The sequence below is a fragment of the Eleginops maclovinus genome, chromosome 20 (assembly GCF_036324505.1).
Source record: "Eleginops maclovinus isolate JMC-PN-2008 ecotype Puerto Natales chromosome 20, JC_Emac_rtc_rv5, whole genome shotgun sequence".
Classification (NCBI taxonomy): Eukaryota; Metazoa; Chordata; class Actinopteri; order Perciformes; family Eleginopidae; genus Eleginops; species Eleginops maclovinus.
Window position 1 is genome coordinate 30,533,963 of NC_086368.1, and position 21,589 is coordinate 30,555,551.

General features: G+C 43.1%; 1 protein-coding gene across 2 annotated transcripts; it reads left to right on the plus strand.

Annotated features, from left to right (window-relative positions):
- Window positions 1–3,793: 3,793 nt before the first annotated feature.
- sdc4 (syndecan 4) lies at window positions 3,794–21,320 on the plus strand. 2 transcript variants are annotated; one of them, XM_063910150.1, is made up of 5 exons: window positions 3,794–4,033; window positions 16,450–16,678; window positions 17,370–17,413; window positions 17,549–17,744; window positions 18,386–21,320. In XM_063910150.1, the coding sequence occupies exons 1-5, from the start codon at window positions 3,980–3,982 to the stop codon at window positions 18,535–18,537; spliced, it is 675 nt and encodes a 224-aa protein (XP_063766220.1). In that variant the 5' UTR covers window positions 3,794–3,979; the 3' UTR covers window positions 18,538–21,320. The 2 variants fall into 2 exon arrangements, with proteins under 2 accessions (XP_063766220.1, XP_063766219.1); XM_063910149.1 differs by having other exon boundaries at window positions 3,818–4,033; window positions 16,447–16,678.
- The last annotated feature ends 269 nt before the right edge of the window (window positions 21,321–21,589 follow it).

The window sequence follows — 21,589 nt, forward strand, 5'->3', positions numbered from 1 at the left end:
ATCTATATGAGTGTGTGTGTGTGTGTGTGTGTGTGTGTGTGTGTGTGTGTGTGTGTGTGTGTGTGTGTGTGTGTGTGTGTGTGTGTGGGTCAGTGGCAGCTTAATGTAAATGTCATACGTAGGAAGAGGCTCTGTTCTGCTTCCTGGGGTTTTCCCTCTCCTGTAGGTCTGCTGGTTTCAGTGCATGTGAACGGTCTGCAGAGGCTAAAATCCCGGTGTTCCCTCCTCATAATTCTGACCCTAATCTCAGAACTTTGATCAGATCTCAGCGGGCTCTAATCCTCTTCAGTACTATATAGAGATAGCTGGTTCTTTATGAGTTTCTTAGTTCACTCAACGCAGTTTATTCTCGTAGCCTGTGATGGGAGAGGAACATGTTACTTTCCCAGCCTCTTATTAAAAAACGACTTTCAAATACAAAACATTTATTATAATATAAATAAAAACCTGTTGACGCTTTTTGGAATTGGTTTATTAATAATTACTGTAAATTATTTGAATTTTTTCATTCCTCTTTCCGTATAAAGTGAGGTGATTTGATATCGGTACTGTTTTAAATACAACTGTAAAATAATAAAGCATTTCAAAAAGGAAAACCAGAACGGTCGAAGGGAACCTTCTTCTGCTTCCAATAATGCAATTATTATTAACCCTAAAATTCCCTTTTCCTGGAAAAACAAACAAACGTTTTAAATAAAGTATTACACAATAGCACGGTGGGGAGAAGTACTCAGATATGTACTTGAGTAAAGTAGAAGTACTCAGGTCTTGTACTTGAGTAAAGTAGAAGTACTCAGGTCTTGTACTTGAGTAAAGTAGAAGTACTCAGGTCTTGTACTTGAGTAAAGTAGAAGTACTCAGGTCTTGTACTTGAGTAAAGTAGAAGTACTCAGGTCTTGTACTTGAGTAAAGTAGAAGTACTCAGGTCTTGTACTTGAGTAAAGTAGAAGTACTCAGGTCTTGTACTTGAGTAAAGTAGAAGTACTCAGGTCTTGTACTTGAGTAAAGTAGAAGTACTCAGGTATTGTACTTGAGTAAAGTAGAAGTACTCAGGTCTTGTACTTGAGTAAGTAGAAGTACTCAGGTCTTGTACTTGAGTAAAGTAGAAGTACTCAGGTATTGTACTTGAGTAAAGTAGAAGTACTCAGGTCTTGTACTTGAGTAAAGTAGAAGTACTCAGGTATTGTACTTGAGTAAAGTAGAAGTACTCAGGTCTTGTACTTGAGTAAAGTAGAAGTACTCAGGTCTTGTACTTGAGTAAAGTAGAAGTACTCAGGTATTGTACTTGAGTAAAGTAGAAGTACTCAGGTCTTGTACTTGAGTAAAGTAGAAGTACTCAGGTATTGTACTTGAGTAAAGTAGAAGTACTCAGGTCTTGTACTTGAGTAAAGTAGAAGTACTCAGGTCTTGTACTTGAGTAAAGTAGAAGTACTCAGGTCTTGTACTTGAGTAAAGTAGAAGTACTCAGGTCTTGTACTTGAGTAAAGTAGAAGTACTCAGGTCTTGTACTTGAGTAAAGTAGAAGTACTCAGGTCTTGTACTTGAGTAAAGTAGAAGTACTCAGGTCTTGTACTTGAGTAAAGTAGAAGTACTCAGGTATTGTACTTGAGTAAAGTAGAAGTACTCAGGTCTTGTACTTGAGTAAAGTAGAAGTACTCAGGTCTTGTACTTGAGTAAAGTAGAAGTACTCAGGTATTGTACTTGAGTAAAGTAGAAGTACTCAGGTCTTGTACTTGAGTAAAGTAGAAGTACTCAGGTATTGTACTTGAGTAAAGTAGAAGTACTCAGGTCTTGTACTTGAGTAAAGTAGAAGTACTCAGGTCTTGTACTTGAGTAAAGTAGAAGTACTCAGGTATTGTACTTGAGTAAAGTAGAAGTACTCAGGTCTTGTACTTGAGTAAAGTAGAAGTACTCAGGTATTGTACTTGAGTAAAGTAGAAGTACTCAGGTCTTGTACTTGAGTAAAGTAGAAGTACTCAGGTCTTGTACTTGAGTAAAGTAGAAGTACTCAGGTATTGTACTTGAGTAAAGTAGAAGTACTCTGATCTTGTATTTGAGTAAAAGTAGAAGTACTCAGGTATTGTACTTGAGTAAAGTAGAAGTACTCAGGTCTTGTACTTGAGTAAAGTAGAAGTACTCAGGTCTTGTACTTGAGTAGAAGTACCCCGTTCCACAGAATGAGTATTACTACGTTCATTCAGTCCAGATGTTCCAGAGGAGTGAACCCAGCCCTGATGCAACGTGTTGAAGTGACCTGGGGAGGGAAACGAAAACAGGAACGCGGTGACTCATGTTTCTCTCAATCTGTGGAGAGTGAAACCAAATGGAAACGGGAACTTGGTAAACCTGATAGAGAGAAAATGAGGGGGGGGAGTAAAAAGAGAGGAAGAACCGGAGAGCGAGAGAGAGAGGGAGAGAGAGAGAGCGAAAGGGCGAGAGAGAGGGAGAGAGAGAGAGAGAGGAGAGAGGAGAGAGGGAGAGAGAGAGAGGGAGAGAGAGAGAGAGAGAGAGAGAGAGGGAGAGAGGGAGAGAGAGGAGAGAGAGGAGAGAGAGAGAGGAGAGAGGAGAGAGGGAGAGAGAGAGAGAGAGAGTGAAAGGGCGAGAGAGAGAGCGAAAGGGCGAGAGAGAGTGAGAGAGGAACTTTTACCGGAAGATGACGTCAAGAAGTAGAATTTCTAAGAACCTCGCGCAGGCATGCAGTTCCCCTTCTACAGAACTGCGTCTCATCTCACATCTCCACAGTCCTGACGGTTTCATCTCTGATAACTTCTGAGGAGGATTCATTATATCTGGACAACAGTGGAAACGTTAAACACGTTGACTGCATTAAGCTGATCCTCTGGTGTGAAAACTACCCTCTTTAATTTAAGAGATAAACTGGCACCTTATAAAACCACCCACAGCTGAGAGTGATCCATGAGGACAGCAGGCACATAAATACACATCAATATTAACAAGTACATACAATTAAACTACAGTATTATATAATACAGTCTTTAGTTCATAACATTCATGTGCAAAATCTAAAAGGTCCAGCTTTACTCAAGTGTTGTAATTCAAAGGTTTACAAAACCTCAAAGACTACTGCGATATAATGTATAATACATGATATATATAATGTATTATATATATATAATGTATAATACATGATATATATATATATATATATATATATATATATCATGTATTATATATATATATCATGTATTATACATTATATATATATAATACATTATATATATATATATATATAATGTATTATATATATATATATATATATATATATATATATAATACATTATATATATATATAATGTATTGTATATATATAATGTATTATATATATACAATACATTATATATATATATATATATATATATATATCCTGTATATATATATATATATATATACAGGATATATATATATATATATATATATCCTGTATATATATATGGTGTACTTTTCTGTTTTTTTTAATGAGTTGTGTGTTTTGCTTTTAATAACATGTGCATACTTTGTTATTTTATAAGTGAGATTACTCTCTTTACTTAGTCTCCACTATTCTCCTGCTGTGTGGTAGGGAACATGTTCCCCGTTGTATGATGGATATAAGAACTCTAAATACAAACTTCATGATTAACAAACTCTGAAAGGAAGATAGGAAGGGGGAAGTGGGGCTGAAACAGCACATAAATACAAAATAAAACGACAGGCTTTTATTCTGAAAAGCCCACCGGGTTGTTGTTATTTTCTTGGCCACATCCGGGCCTCGTGACGCGCGCAGAGGGCGGGGCCTGAGACGGGTTCGCTTCTCCCAAACATATAAGCGCGAGCACACGGTGAAGGCTCAGAAACACCGCGTGAAGAAGGAGATTATAAAGGAGCTTCCGCTGGACTATATTCTGAGAACCCGAGGGAAACACTGCTGCTGATTAACACAACTTCTACAACTTTAAAGCTACCTGAACTCCGGAGAGCCATGCTGAACCTCTGCCTCGTGCTGCTTTTATCCGCCTCCGTGTTCTCAGAGTCGGTAAGTAGTTTCACTGAAAGCTTTCTGAAGACGTGACTAGGTTACCGTGTGAGGATTAACGAGTACAGGTGTGAAGTGCTTTTACTCAAGTACTGTAATAAGAGGTGCTGCTACTTTAGTTGAGTTTTACAATGTTTTCTACTGTGTACTTCTACTCCATTACAATTCAGAGGTGAGTGGTTACTTCTACTCCCCTACATCTATTTGATTTATGTATTACCTTTAGTTACTTTACAGATTAGGATTAATGATGGTAAATATAATCCCTTAAATCAGACTGTAGTTCACCTGCAGTAAATCCAGCAGCTACCCTGCAGTATACAAAGCATTCAAACTAGCTGCACCTTTACCAGCTCTGAGAACACTTTAATGATCAATCATTATAAAACAGATCAGAGATATTATTCTGAAATGGACCAATCAGACAATGACTACTTTTACTGTCGCTACTTTAAGTACATTTAGAGGAGAGTACTTTCTACTTTCACTGGAGGAACATTTAGAATACTTTCACTGTGACAGAGTATTCCTACACTCTGGTACTTCTACTTTACTCAAGTACAAGACCTGAGTACTTCTACTTTACTCAGTACAAGACCTGAGTACTTCTACTTTACTCAAGTACAAGACCTGAGTACTTCTACTTTACTCAAGTACAAGATCTGAGTACTTCTACTTTACTCAAGAACAAGACCTGAGTACTTCTACTTTACTCAAGTAAAAGATCTGAGTACTTCTACTTTACTCAAGAACAAGACCTGAGTACTTCTACTTTACTCAAGTACAAGAGCTGAGTACTTCTAATTTACTCAAGTACAAGATCTGAGTACTTCTACTTTACTCAAGTACAAGATCTGAGTACTTCTACTTTACTCAAGTACAAGATCTGAGTACTTCTACTTTACTCAAGTACAAGATCTGAGTACTTCTACTTTACTCAAGTACAAGATCTGAGTACTTCTACTTTTACTTTTCTCCTGAAAAAGTATTCAGATTCTTTACTTGAGTGAAAGTACTCAAACCACACAGTGACAGTAGAAGTACTGCGTTGAGTGGTACTTCAGTAAAGTATTTAAACTTCTCTTCTTAACGGTTTAAACTGGTTTCCAGAGTCGTACTGGGATGGTTTGTTGGATTATGTTCAATGTTGTTAGCCAGTTAGCTTCACTGGTTGAGGTTAGAGTCCAGTGAGTGTGTGGGATGCACACACACACACACACACACACACACACACACACACACACACACACACACACACACTGCTATTATCCAGTATGGGGCCCAGATGGGGGGTAGCTGGAGAGTCACTCTTCCTGCCTCTGATGATCAGCGCTGATATCTGACATAAATGACTCTTTGATTAATTAGTCAAAGAAGGTTTGCATACATTTCTGTGTGTGTGTGTGTGTGTGGCTTGCTCGACGTCAGACCAAAGTATGACACAATACCGTATCGTATGTACCAACACTGGTAAATATCTGACTGGTTTAGGTGTTTTTCATGTTAAATGTACCAACGTTCCCAGTATGAAGCCTAAAGGTTCCGTCCAGTGATCCCTATCTGGAAGATGTTTCTGCATGCTGTTGCTATGACACGTTTCTCTGGTGCAAACGACCCCTCCTCAGATTCTGCAGATAAGGTAAACAGTGTCTTGCTGTGGTGTGGAAAACTAAAGGCTGACTTAATCCTGAAGGAATGTGAGCGGAGGAGCGTCGCTGAACTGGCGGTGGCTGACATTACACGCGTTATTTCCCAGAGTCCTGTAATTACTGCTCTGTAATTCCCCGTTTTCGATTCATTTGTGTTGGATGTTTGGTACGACGTCACTTCTGTTTTCCCTTTGTTGTCCTTTGTATTATTCACACGTCAGCCCGGTTTTATCACTGAGTCGTTTGGACGGAGATGTGATGGTAGTGTGTCTGGAGTTGTGTTGATGGGATGGTTATTGTATGGATTAGTCAGGTTGATCTTCCCCAATGCATGCAACACCGTGACCGTGTGGCGGATGGTTGTGTGTTCATGCAGGGTGGATGGAAACAGGAAGTGGTCAATATGTTAAGCAGACACCTGGGATCATGTTATATTTAGGCCTGAATTAAAGTGCATTAATTCAGTGAAGGGCGTCTCCGAAATGCCTTAATAATTAAAATAATCGACCCCTTGGAGATTTATTTAGCCTTTTTCAGCATTATGTATTTTGTTTTGATCATTGAAAAAGTAAACTGTTAATGGGGTTTGCAGGAAAGTAAAAAACACTGTGATTCTGTTCTTATTTTGGGCATTCAGCATATTTCTGTATAACAGTAGATGCCACTTTGGATACTTGTGATTTTGCTTGTCTCTATTGGAGTGCTAACGAAGGCAGGCTCTCTGGATGCCACCCACACACAAACTCATGCACCCTGCCCCCCCATGTTAGCCCAGTTGGTCAGTACAAATGGTGTGAAAGGCCAACAAAACACTGACTTTACCAGTCCTTCCAGACTGGAGTACATGCCTGAAATAGAGGGCTGCAGGAATGAGTTGAAAGTCTGGAAATTGATAAGCATTAGATCTAGCTCTTCTGGTTTGACTGTTTTGAGGAACATGTTATCCTGATGTGAGGTCTGTGGTAAACTAAGAAGAGATGTTAATTCTACGACATAAAATAGGTCAGTAAATACCCCACTGGTGAATTTAAAAACTGACTAAACACCATCACACCCAAAATTAGCCTCCTTTAGCTTAGCGGTGGTGGCGTGAAGTCATGTGACCGTGCTGTAGTTCCTCTATAGCCCAACATTAGCCTCCTTTAGCTTAGCGGTGGTGAGGTGAAGTCATGTGCTTCAGTTCTTCATCCATCAGGACTGTGACGTACTGCAACACCTTGAAGTGTCCCACATGTTGAGCCACAATCTTTGGGCACAATACTCCCGGATTGAGGAACTTCAGGCCCTTCCCAGCGGATCGCTCACAGTTGGTCGGATCCTCCTCGTCTTTCACAAGCTGCCACATTCCTCAGAGCCTTGGAGCTTCTGCTGCCTCACTCTGCCTCGTCTCGTCGCCACCCCCCACTTCTTCTTGTTTTTTGATTTCCTCTCTGGAATGTGACCTTTGGTGACCTTGACCGGCCTTCTTGGGGATTTTGCACACTTGGAGGGTTCTCAATAGGGCCCCGGGGCCTTTTCATCGGGGACACTAGTGCGTATACACCTACAGCTTTCCCACCGAGATGTGTTTCTATGACGGCTTTTTACTTTCTAGATTTTGCCTTTTTTAGTCGTCCTGTCTGTTTCCACTTTCTGCTTCTCTGATCTATTGTCATTCCTGGGTCGGCGGCTTTCCTTTGATGGATACTTAGGCTCTGAGCTATGACAATCCTTCCCTCCCTCCTCCCAGCCCTTTCTTCTCCCCTTCCCACTGAGGTCATTATTGGTATGTGGGTTTGGCGTTCCCAGCTAATCGATAACAATGTTCTGCTACCTGACAAAAGAACACGCTCTGAATGCACGTTCTTCTAAGAGCTACAGGCATGATAGGAATTTTTATACCAATGGAGGTATATCAAGAGGGTCTTTTCTAATCCTGGGAAGTTATTGCTTCATTTAGCAAAGCCTGGTGCAGCCCGAGGTAGAACCAATGTATGAGGTTCAGAGCTGTGGTCACGCTGAGGCCTTATCAGTTAGTCCAGGATAAACCGGGCCAAACAAATCCTGTTCTTCATGCATTCTTTTTTCCAATGACCTCAGCATTTTCTGCCCATGTACGGGAATAACACAAGCCCTTCATAAGCAAGTTTTGGGTGAAGGTTAAAGATAAGGGAAGGTTGTGTCTGAAATAAAGGAGGCACAAAGGCCTTGCTTTGAAGCACATTACCAGGCTCCAAATCCCCCTCATTTACCAAATGTGCTTGTAGTGGCATCTTTGGTGATTAATCAGGGTTAAGAAAAATCCTCTTTGCCCCCCCGAGTTAATCCATGTTGCTCCTCCAAACCTCAGCTTGTTGCCTTTGGGGCCGAGTCCATTTGTTTTCCTGTTGGAATGTCACTGGCTTTGCATTTAGGCCTCGAATCATTTGCACGAGAATGAGAGACGTTTTTTTTTGTCTCCTTTGCATGATCGGCTGCACTGAAAGCCTGCCGGGTGAAAGAGTGCAGGGAAGGAGGGAGCATGATAAATAGTATCACCAGGATGTAATAATGGTTCCTGCATTGCTGTCTGCTGGTCTATAAAATCTCTTTGGGTGGAGGAATGTTGGCCCGGAGAGGGGAGGCTTTTCAGTCCTTGCTGCCTTCGATGGAGAACCTGATTCCACCCTCCCCTTTCAACCACTACATACTCTGGCACTTGTAACGGGAACTTTATGAATACATTTAGGGCAGACGTCGACCATAAACCCCCCCCCCCCACACCTCACTTTCATCCAACTTGTTTTTTTGCACTCTTTTTGTTCTGGATCCACCTTGTAGTTTAAAATATCCTGAAATGACTGCAAATAACCCACATTTTTTATCAGTCTTATCAAGATGAGGATCTATGGATTGAAGCTAATGGTTTTCTAAATGGGTTTTTAGCCTGAAACAAGGTCTGTGGTTACCACAAGCTGAAGAGATTTGGGTGAATTTTAAAAACGGAGGTAGCTAACGAGTGTCAAAGTGAGACGCCCAACATTAACCGCCTTTATCGGTGGAGACGTGAAGTCATGTGACCGTGCTGTAGTTCCTTTATAGCCCAACATTAACCGCCTTTAGCGGTGGAGACGTGAAGTCATGTGACCGTGCTGTAGTTCCTTTATAGCCCAACATTAGCCTCCTTTAGCTTAGCGGTGGAGACGTGAAGTCATGTGACCGTGCTGTAGTTCCTTTATAGCCCAACATTAGCCTCCTTTAGCTTAGCGGTGGTGACGTGAAGTCATGTGACCGTGCTGTATTTCCTTTATAGCCCAACATTAGCCTCCTTTAGCTTAGCGGTGGTGACGTGAAGTCATGTGACCGTGCTGTAGTTCCTCTATAGCCCAACATTAGCCTCCTTTAGCTTAGCGGTGGTGAAGTCATGTGACCGTGCTGTAGTTCCTTTATAGCCCAACGTTAGCCGGTATAATTTATAAAATAATGTTCTCATTTGAAGCTGGAACCATTTTGAAATTAAACAATCGATTAGTTTCTAATTAAATCAGTTAAACAAAGTAATTTAACTCTGATTTACACACACTGTTTTTTTGTTGAGTACAACCCAACATTAGTCATTTAATCTTCATCACTACAACATATGTTCAGTCCAATAGATTGACTAGTTGTTTCAGATCTACAGGTGAACACCACCTTCTTATCTACATCCACAGCCTGGGAAACGTGCATCTCAGCGTGGCAGTTTCTGTCTCAGCCGCCTCCCCCATTCTTGAAAAGAAAAGCCTTTGTGGTTTGGTGGTGGAGGAGTAAAAATATATAGAGGCCACGGCAGAACATGCAATCTGAGCCTGGCTGCGTTTCCTCTGGGAAATGCACCAGAGCGCCTGCAGGGAGGCTGTTTGATGTCGCGCTGCCGTCGCCGTCCCATGTTACCCCGTCATCCTCTGACAGGTGGTGGTTCCAGGCCTGAAGCGGCACTGTCCAACACCCAGCGCTCATGCACTTAGCAGTTTATTCCCCCCCGAGCACAACAGATGTATCTGACTTGAAAATTGGAGGGAGGGTGCATCACATCTAATAATCAAAAATCGCTCCACCCTCGGGCTGGGGAAATCTGAACAGCCAATAATGTTGACTAAATATCTCCGACTGTGTGAGGTTTATTCGCCACGCCAAGGGTATCGTGTGACTCGCTTACGGCTGGTTTCAAACACTTTCAGGACATGTTTACGGAAGGAAACAGTGGAGGTATTGTGGACCTGGAGGCTGATTCCCCCCATGGCCTGCTTTTAGTTTCATGCTGTTAGATATACAGTATTTGAGCTGCAGTGATTTAGGCCAAATACAGTTTGGCATTTTCTACATGTTTATTTTGAGTTGTGTCTTTTCTGTTGTTTCACCGTGAAGTCTAAAAACCGTACGTATGTGTATACAGTTACATGGAATTGTTACTGGTAATGGAGCATTTATTGTCAATAAGACGCTGATTGTGGGGGTTTTGCAGGTCTTCTCTGGTAAATGCGTATTGTGTTCAACTCTTTCGGTTCTCTGGGGATTTTTCTCACCGCAAACCCATTAACTTGGTGTTTGTCGGCCACACACACCACATCACACAGTACTTTTTGGGTGGTGTGAGGGCTTCCCCTTATTCACACATCCTTTCTGGTGTGTGTGTGTGTGTGTGTGTGTGTGTGTGTGGGGGGGGAACCAGGGGGAAGTATCAGTTCTGTTTTAATCAGGATTTTCTTAAGCATGAAGCGGGACTCAAAGTCTCTGGGTGGAAGCAATGGGCAGATGGTGCCTCTTTCATTGGTGAAGGTGTAGTTGAACGATACAGCAGCATTGTTTTCACTCGTTATTGTGCAGACCCCACTTTGAGAACCACTGGACTAAACCCACTTTTAACGAGGTAGAGAAAGTTGCTGATGTGTGGATTTACCAAACGAGGCTCTTGATGCACCCCGATCCCTCCATTAAACCCACCATAGTTAAGAGAGCGGGGGGGACCCACCACGCAGCGTCTCTGCAGTGGTTGGTGGTTTGGCTCTGACTGCTGTGGCTCCACTGTGGAGAGCGGAGGAATGTGTAGACATGGTTTCAGAGAAACACATTCCCCGGTACCGACTCTGAAGTACTGTCCCAAAGAATCTGAAGTCCTCTATAGGTATAAGTCCTCACTTTTTTAAGACTTAAAGGACATGTTGCAAGGTTTCATAAGATATGAAGAGTGTCTCTCTCATCTGTGGTTAGCCTAGCTTAGCATAAAGACTTGACTAAGGGGAAATGCGTCCCTGGCTCTGTTCAAATACATGGCATAAAACCAGCCATGCGCTTTTCAGGTTTCAGTAGATGGTCGCTCACTGGCTTAGCTTTTCTTTTGAATTTTTGCTCGAAAAATGACTGAAATTATGGTTCTAGATTGTTTAGTTTGGATTTAGGCTACACAAAAACATGTCCAATGCATACATGTGTCGATCCACAGCAGGTTAATCAGAACCAGAAATAATCCTTTCGTTTCAGTGTAGTCTGTGATTCATAGTGTGAGATGCTGTGGAGCTCAGGCGTTAATATTTGCTAAAGGAAGCTGAAGATTAACCACCGGCACGAAATCTCTTCATCATCCTGTGAGTCAACGTGTGGAGGACATTTCATTTCTGTTGAGCTGAGACTGGTTCATGACAAAAGCCCTTTTTGATGATCTAAATTAAGCCACATTTAAACATATTATGAACCAGAGTTACAGAGGGTAAGTTAACCACGTCCCCTTAAGATGAATCGGAGTCTTTGTGACTGGTCCCAGTATGAATGAACAGATTACTGGCTCGACGTGCATCCGTTCTTCCTTCCAGACTTTTATTAAACACTGAGTTGATTTGTCTCAGAGGGATATTTCCTGTTTTCCTGCCTTTCTCTTATTACTTCCTGCCTCCTACAGCCTGCAGCCGATCTCCCGGCTGATAGTAACTCCTCAGTAGCTCACATTTAGTATATTGGGCTGTAATGTCTTCAGATGTGAGCGATATGCCTGCCTGAGGGAGCGACATCAAAGAGACACTGGAAAAGGGAAGAGGCATCTGTGAGAGGTTGAGTTTCGGCTTATTCGTCCATCAGTCCGATCGACATGGCCTCATCGGTGGGAGGAAGTGAACATTAAAGGGCGATACGATAAGACCCGGCGACACTCCCCAAGGAGGAGCTCATCAAAATGGAAGTGTGTGTGTGTGTGTGTGTGTGTCCGTCCTTATCTCCAACGGGCAGGAACGAAAGCCAAACACAAAGCCAGTGGTGCAAGTCATAGTCAAAGCTGAATGCAACAGAATTACTCACAGAGGCGTGTTTGTCCTGCTGATAAAGATCACACGGCCCTGATTGACTCGACAAGTTCCTCACGTAGACGTTGTGTGCTTATTATCAGCGGAGCGACGAGTCATTGGACAGAAAGTGATGGATGATGATGATTGGATTGTTCATGCAGGAAGTGAAGGGACAGCGTACGTCCACTACGAGCTGTGTTGCAGAGACACTGTTTCTCATCCTGTACTTTATGATGTAGGTTCAACCAACAAGCGTCTTTTCTACCACATGGATAAATGATTGTTATGGAAAGTAATCCCCAGATGAATACTTCTTCATCTGTACGTCGTGGAGCTAAAGGCGTGTGTCATCGGCGTAGAGTCTCACACGGTGTTGCCAGGTGGAAATGCTGCTATAGATAGACCGGGCGTAGGTAGAAGGAATCTTGTGTGTGTGTGTGTGTGTGTGTGTCAGAGAGCCTATAATGAGGGGAAAAGTCAACGGGTCGTTTTCAGACCTCATGGATGTAATGAGCCCACAATGCATCGCTCCTTATTACGAGGCCCTCTGGAAACTATGAAGACTCCAATGGGGGGGGGGGGGGGGGGGAGGTCTATATCATATAAAGTGTGTTTGTCTGTGTGTGTTCCAGGGGTTAAAACACACCAAGAAATGGTGCAAATCCTGCTGGTTCAAGTATCCCCATCAGCGGGGGGGGGGGGAGAAGCTGGAAAACCGGATGGGGAAATTAAGGGGGGGTTGGAAGTTGGATAAGGAAAGACTTTTGATTCAGGTTGTTTCCCAAACTTTATTCTTCTAGTTTCAGGGCAAATATCTCAGTTGAAGATGGGGGGAGGGGGGGAGGGGGGGAGGCTTGAAAACAACAATAATTGTCTTTTCTTAAAAAAGGTCAAGAGACGCCGGACGCCACAAAGAATAGGGAAGCACATTCCTGCGAGCTGGTGTTTCTTTTCTGTCCCCCCCCCCGTACCTCCTCCACGCTGCCGTGTGAATGGAGCAGATGCCTCTCGGTGTGCCGGCAGATGGAGGGATTGTTGCCCCGGTTTAATGAAGGGGGGGCTTATCCCCGGTTACCTCGGTCATTGATATGCTCTCGAGGAGTCCACCGGCATTGTTTGGAGTCAATGGGAAAGGATGGAGGCCGAGGCTGTCTTGACGGACTTCCTTTCACGGAATGGGGGGGGGGGGGGGGGGTGTTCTGGAGAGTTTGGGACCTCCATGGTGGAAAACCAAGCACAGGGTGGCACAAGAGGCTAGACTCGGGGGTTAAGTGTGCCGCGAGACGGGGAAATAAAACCAGGGCTGCACATATTATCCAAAAATCCTGAAGGACTTGGAACCGCAGGTTTCAGTGTGTAGGAATACTATGTTTGATTGAATTGATTTCTTGTGACGCTGCAGAGTTAGACCGACATACCATAATATGTTTGGTACGGATCAATGAAAACAACATGATGCAAGATCTCCCATACTGTAAATCAACGCTCTTTATAACTAAGAGTTTTATTGGACTTTAGGAAGCTTTCATTCCCCCTCTGTCTGGAACCAGAGCCCAGTCTGCTCTGATTGGTCTGTTGTGATTGGTCAACCACTTGTTACCATGTTACCGTATAAACCAAACAGAAATGCGATGAATGGAAGATTATTCAAAGAGCTGCAGACCTGAATATGAAGGTCTTTTTGTTAGAAGACCCACGGAAAGAAAGAAAGATCTCGGGCAACAATGCGTAGTGATTTCCGTTAGCACATAGAGCGACTGCAAATATACCGCACCCTCTTGCTTTCATGCCCTGTGAGAGTTAAACTGTTGAATGAGGCTTGTTTGTGGGGCTGCAGTCCTCTTAGTGTGTGCTCTGTAATTAAGAGGCGTTCCTTCTTTTAAAACAAAGGGAAAGGAGTTCTGGTGAAATGCCAACGCTTGTACCCACTGGTTCCTTCATGCTTTTAGGGACAGCGAGGTGAAGTCCATCGTTGCCGCGGCTCAATACTGGATTTTTAATGGAGTGCGTCACGACCACTAACGGAAATATTAGCTCCCAATCCTCCATTTTAAATCCATTTGGTCTGGCTGTAACCCACATCAGCTGCTTCCCATTAGCAGGATGTGTGATTGGAGGACAACATGTTGATTTGTTGGGGCTGTTGAATAATGCGGTGGAGCAAGAGACTTCCCTCCTGGATAATATGCTGCTGTAATGACCACAACTCTCAAACCCTGAGGGACTTGAGGTTAGCAGAGATGCTAACCATGAGCGTTCAGGAGATCCACATTCTTATCAATCTAAATTAAGCGTCTCGGGGATTTTGCTGTACCGTAATCTGGTTGATCAATTCTAGAAACTCAGATTGGAGCATTAGTCATTAAGATAAGAGGCAGCTTTATTGATCAGCGTAGGGAAAGTAATTTGTCATGGCAATAAGAGAAACACAGGCAGTACACACGGGATATACGCATAGTGAGAATAAAAGGTAAATGAAAGGACGCGAGTTAAATTCCATCCGTTGAATGTACATATACAGATATGTGAGCGTGGTTAATGTAAATATGCAGGTCTCCTATTATCCTCTTCTTCATCACTATATTCCAGGTCTCAGATGTGTCCAGAGCCGGTCCCTGATTGGCTGAAACACAGATCATTGTCCCTTAACCCCCTCTGTTTCAGCCCTGCTCCTAAAGAGCTGATTCTGTGTCTGTAGCTTCAAATGCTAATAAGCTGCTGCTGGCCACGCCCCCCTGACAGCTGATCTTGTTTTTAAAAAACCACAACGGTGCTCTAGGTGGAGATCCAGGTGATTGGTGATTGGCTAACGATTGCACAACCCAAACATAGTGACATCACAAAGAGGCCAAAATCTGATCAGCTGATTTACAGATTTTTATAGAGATGGATCAGGACTGAAAGAGACGGGGGTGTTTGTTCCTGACACTCTGAACACAGAGGGGGGGGGGGGCACGCATGAAGCACCGTAGATAGTAAAATAACAGCCTCCGTCTCTCGTCAGTCTTCAGGCTGCTCTGGCCCCCGAGTTTCATGACGCAGTTTCTTCCTGTTCCTCCGTGTTGTTCCCGAACACATTCCTGGATCTGGGAACACAGTGAGCTTATTTTTGTCCGGGCAGACGGAGACTTGGCCTGAATCCCGTCCTCCTGGCTCTGCTTCCTGGGAGAATGTCATACAGCAGAATATCCTCCCCAGACCGGAGAGGAACGTCAGCTTTCTGATCCTCTTCTTCCTGCGCTGATTAAACCCCGGCGTGTTGGGACAGGTCGGCCTGTGGTTTCAGAGCTCACTGGGACACATGGAGTTTGGGCATGAATGAATGTGTGGGTGGGTTTAAAGGTTGAGGACAGCCAGTGGGGGGGGGGGGGTTTATTGACCCTCAAGGACACTGACAGGGACGAACATATTGGCTTTTCTCTGTATTAGACCTGCTGTTCTTCACTTATCAGACTAACCCCGTGTGGAGGTCAAAGCACAAATAGTTATTTTAGTTTTTAAGGCAAACATTTCATCAACAGATCTGAACATTTTCTTTCATTGGAAAGCAAACAGCAAAGACATAACAGACTGCAGACATGTGAAGTGTACTCCAACAATCAAAGCTGAGGATTCTTATTTATTTGGGTTTAATATGTGGAGTAAAAACCTCAGCTTAGTTGTAGTTTTTTCACATCAACCTTAAAGGGAATGTTAGTTACTGTGTGCTGGATCCTTATTGGTGCAAGAACAGCCTTTTTCTGAGTGAGTCTAACGCACTCCAAACATGTGAGAGAGAAGGATTTATAAGCAGAATGTGTGTTTAGCCCTTAAGGAAATAGAAAGTCTGTCTTGGAGCTGCGTGAGCTTCAGGAGTAGTAAAGCCTTCCTCAGTGACACATACGTGTGGAGTGGAAGTGACTCACGCTGGCAGACGGATTGAATCTGACTCGCACAGATCCATATTACCACCAGAATATAAAGTGACTCAGCAGGCCTGCTGCAGCACGCTGCTGCGGGATGAATGCAGCGAGGAAATGAAGAGCCATTTTAAGGCTTAGGATTAACACACACACACACACACACAGTGTATGGGGTTTAAATGAGGACATAATGGAGCAGTGATCACTAACCGTGCAGACCTGAACAGCGGGGGGAACTCCTGAAGTCGCCGGGGAAACATAGAAACATTTTGAAGAAGGTCAACTAATTAAAGAGGGTGTGTGTGGGTGTGTGTGGGTGTGTGTGGGGTGAATAACAGCTAAAGCTCTGTCCAGGTGGAAGATTAAAGGAAATATCTGTAATAAAGAGGAAGCTGTTTTTGTGGTGGATAATAGTGTTTCTAACGATGGTGCGTGGGTTTATGCAGCTACTAAAGTGTATTCACCCCAACATGCGTCCCTGTTGTCTGTAAGCGTGTCAACACAGATTTAGAGGACCGTTTGGACTGGGTTTAGAGCCACTGGTTATTGTGCTGTGACTGTCCTCTGAGCCTCTGTCTCTGGTGTCCCAGCAGGTGAGGGAGACGGAGACCTGGATGCCCATGAAGACGACACAGACGGCCGCCATGTCCACGCACGTGGAGTCGTCGGGAGACTCGCCCAACGGCTCCGACTTCGACTTCACGGGCGACGACAGCGAAGACGATCGGCACAACCTGAACGGCGGCGAGGGCGATGATGATGATGATGATGATGATTACTACGATGACGACGAGGACGAGTTCTCCGGCTCTGGTGATGGAGGTCAGTCCAGCCTTTCTTCTTCTTTCATATCCATCAAACTTTGGCTATCGAGGACTTTCACACACTGAGGGTCACACAGAGAAACACATAGGCGGGGGAGGGTAACGACTAGATGTGAAAACCCCCTGCAGAGACTCTCTCTCCACTGGGACGTGTCACTTGAACATGTTGCTGTTCTTACGTGTATAAATACAAAAGGTACGACTGATGTTTTAAACGGGTCTCTTTGGGTTTATAGATTAAATCAAACCTTAATGAAGATCACTTTTCACTCACTGGAAACAAGAACTCAGATAAAATAAATGAAGTACCGTTAGCGTGTTCTTCAGTGTGCTCCTGTCGTGTTGGCATGTATCCCTGCTGCTAACGGCAGTACCTCAGCTCTTTCATTCATCCAGGTTATTTTATATTTGATATAATGTTTGTGATGTCTGAACACTCGGCCGCTTCTGTAACAACAAAATAATCTCTCTAATTAATACTTGTGCTATTTTCTTTAACTAAATCGAAACCCAGAGCAGCTCATCGCTTTGTGATTAGTAAAAGTACTCGACTCCAACAGAGCTCAAAAAACAAACGACTGAAGACGAAATAAAAGTCAATTATAATTACAACTGAAACGCCGGGTCTCTAGTTAAGTGTGACTTTAATTCATTCATATTAATTAAAGGTATGAATCTTCTTTCCTCAGCAACAACAGCAACACCTGCAGGAGATTCCAAGCCTTCAGAAAAGGTGAGACATATCTGCAGATTTGTATTCAGGCTGAGAATGTGAAAGAGTACAATAGTTATTCTGTCTTATGCAGCTTCCTTATGACATCATTGCTCCTGAGAGGGTTTCTAAAATCCTTTCTCTCCCGTCTTTCAGCCTGATGTGAACGACAACAAGATCCCAGAGGTGGTGCGGCCCACCGTTAACGAGGTGGACATCGTGCGGAACAGCAACGAGATCCCGCGGCCGGGTAACGAGCTCAAGTCCGAGCCCGCCGTTGATTTCCCGTCCAACGTCCTGATGGCCCACGCCAGCGACGACAGCATCTTCAACAAGACGGAGGTCCTCGCAGGTCAGTCCCTCACGGGTCTTTATGGGGATGTTTTTAAGAAGGAAGGAGCCGTGGTGAAAGACCCACAGCATGGAAGCGGTCCCACTAACAGCTGGAGCTCTGCAGTGAATGTCTTGTATTTCTGTTGTTGAGGCTAAGAGAAGCAGAAATCTTCACCTTGAGAAATGTGTTTGTCTGTCGCCGATTTCCTGTTCTATATTTAGAAGACGGGAATCCAGAACTCAAACCAAAACATGAGACGTTCCCTCAGCTGGTAGGATTCAAACAGCTATAATAATAATAAAGGGGGACCGCTCAAAACCCCAGACTTAAACCCAAAGCTGATCCACTACATTAACTGACGCACTTCTAAAATAATGTATGTATTATTTGTGTAATGCTGATTCCAGGTGACCTTTTTTATATTTATACATATTTGGAGTCCAGTGTGCACTAAAGGGAGGCTATAATCAGAAAGGGAATAGTTAAATAGAAAGAGATCGTAGGATGCAATGATTGGTATTCTCGGGTTAAACATTTAAATGAATCAAATCAGTGATTTTTGACTCCAATCCTACTTCCGATTTTGACTTATGAGGTCGCATCCTTGTTCTTCCTCTTCCTCTTCCTCGTCCTCTAATGTCGCTCTTCTTCTCCTGCAGCTCTGATCGCGGGCGGCGCCGTGGGCCTGATGCTCGCCGTCCTCTTCATCCTCCTCCTCATCTACCGCATGAAGAAGAAGGACGAGGGCAGCTATGAATTGGGGAAGAAGCCCATCTACAAGAAAGCCCCGACCACAGAGATCTACGCATAAACTCTGACCTCCACACACACACACACACACACACACACACACACACACTGTGCCTCATCATCATACCCCCCCCACTTCCTCCTCATCTGCTCGACTCAGGAGGGAAGCCCCGACAACTCAATCGATTGACTGACTCCTCCTCCCTGATGTTTGCTAATATTGGTGCTGCTCTCTTAACCAATCAGAGGCTTTGTTGGCCCTTTCGTCCCGGAGGAAAGGAGCGACAGGAGTGGACGATTTCAGCCGCGGCACACGGTGATCATTTCATGATTTGTCAGAGGAGAAATCAGACCACAGAACTCAGGAGGATAAAGGTCCCCCCCCCCCTCCCGTTAAAACACTAACACTGTGCAATGATTCTCCGTATGGTACAAACTAACAGCCGGTTATTTATTTCCCCCCCTCTCTGGGTGACTCTCCCTGGACTGCAGCTTCTCACATGTTACTGTAGCAAAGGATTTTTATTTGAACCTTGTTGAGTTTTTTAAAGACCTCCTTGTAATGCAGAGAGATTTCAGAAATGTCTTTTTTTTCTATTAAAGATCCCGTCATGATGGGAAAGAACTGAGCTGACGTTCAAACTCGTTTGTTTTTTAGAAGACATGCATCACTGCGCAGTTTGTTATTTTTAACCTCCGATTACAGCGAGAGGAGAGACAGTCAAACCAGGGTCACAAAATATTTTTGCACAACTTACTAACCAACTTCCTGTTGTGTACGCTTTTAGCTCATTAAAACAACCTAAAGATAGACTTTTAAAATGATTTCAACCTTCAGGCATGTTGAGTATTTCCTCAGTCTGGTACGTCGCGCCTGATAAGAAAAGCTAGACTAATCCGGGAGAAGGAATGAGCAAAAAACAATCACACTTATAAATGTTTTGCAGTGTTTGAGAGGACCACAACTTGTTGCCCAACCCTTGGTCCTCATGAGTAAGCAAAACAAACTCTGTACTTTTTAAAAGCCTTTTTACCATTTAAAATAATAACCGCCGGGTTTGTTTTTCTGTCATTATGGTGAACTCGACTGGACATGCTCCTACAGGGTGACACACCTACATTCCACACACACACACACACACACACACACAGCTCAGTCATGTGTCGACTGAAGCTGCTGACCTTCGTTCACAGTGAAGTTCAAAGTAAACGTTTCATTACGGGCCGTCGCTGTATGAGTTGCTTAAACGGAGGGAAACTGCTAGCATGGTTGCGTTCAAATATCTCAGAGTTAAAGTTACGGCACGCTGACAATACACCGTTAAATCCAATCCCCTTAGGGCGAATTATATCACCTGGATAATCAGTTTATTATGAAGCAGAAATAGACTTCACATGGCAGGTTTACAAATGTAGTGACCTGGCTGTAATCATTCTTAAACACTATCTTGTTAAATGCGTAAAACACAAATCAGCGTTTATACAAAAGGTTAAAGTTCTAAACTGTATCTGGAAGCTTCCAGCTAAGATACGAGCTGCTTAAAATGCAGAGTATCCTTTAACCCTCTGTTTCTGATAAATCATGTTATTCAGGGACCTTTTAAAGATAGCTATTGGATGGATTTTTGTTACTGTTTTGTTCAGCGGTTTCCCTCCGTTTCTAGCCTTTGTGCTAAGCTACACTAATCGGCCAAAATGGCAAACATTCCTCTAGCTACATGCCGTTTATACATAACTTTTAAAAACGGTAATATACCGTTAGCTGTTGTCCAGTGAAAAGACGTGTTATGCTCGGAGAAACTGGTAGTTTTGGTACTTTGTTTTTACACCATGGGTTTTGATGCTATCTCAATAAGCTACGCTGACAGTTTGTTAGTTTTCTATATTTTAATTATCGGGTTCTACGAGCGTTCACTGAAGCCGTGAACCGGTTCATACGCTCACATTTCTTTAGCTGAAGACAGCAGCACACAGCCTGATCTACCACGGACTTGTATATAGATGAAAAACAGATAAAAATCACAAAAAAAAAAGTTCCTGGCAACAAGAATATCTACCAAATATTTAAATGCCAAATTGTTTTCCTGTTTTGTTTCCCGCCATGTGATTTACTGAAAATGTTTTCAATACTAACTCCTCTCATTGACCTCCAGTAGATCAACGTGTTCCTTTTTTGTATTAATTTAACTGTCAAATTATTTTATTGCCTTCCTTCAGGTCGGGGAGTTTCCCCCTTTTTTATGCTGATGTGTATGTGATTTGAAAAGGTTTATATTTACACTAGTTTGAGATTTTCAGAGGCAAATAGTTTTGAGACTTTTTATTTTGTAAGAGTTTCTATCTTTGATCTTTTTAGACTTTTGTTGTATTTATGTTTTGTTTGTAGAAGGATGTGTGGATGGTGTTCATCTCGTTGTGCCCGTCAGACCCGGCGCCGTTACTAGCTTTTTGTTTGGGAGATGTGTTGCAGCCATAACGGAGCCTGCTGAAACATGTAGTTGCAAATCAAGGTTGTTTCCACGCAGTATGAGAAACATTTCGACTCGTTTTCAAGGCTTTCGCCTCCCGAGAAACAAGATTAATCAACACTGCTTCTTGTGGAGGAACTTTATTACGCTTGGTCACAGAAAGAGTCAGCCTCCCTGTGTCTGTGATCGCAGTCAATAAATAACCTTTGTTGGTAACGGTGCCCCGGTCTGTTTCCTGGGAGCGTTTGTTCTGCTGCTTAATGTCACAAACACCACATGTGAATCACCGTGGAGTGCAGAAGCTAATGAATCATTGGCTTCTGCAGGTTCTGATTTATTATTGGAAATAAAGCTATTTTTATGCACATTAACAAAATCCTGTCTCTGTGTTCATTGTTTCCTGCGTGTCCGGAGTGAGAGTCTTCCCCCACGACCAGAGAGAACGGGAAATGTAATCAATAATGAAATGCATGGTGTGGTTATTGGAGAAAATGAGTTGGTCATTAATTATACAGGATTATTACCTCTTCGAAAAATACAAATAAATGACTGGATTTTTATCATTTGTGTTTTATATTATACATCAAATCAAATAATTAGAAATAATTGACTCTTAGTGTTATTGTATTTGTATTGTACGTAATG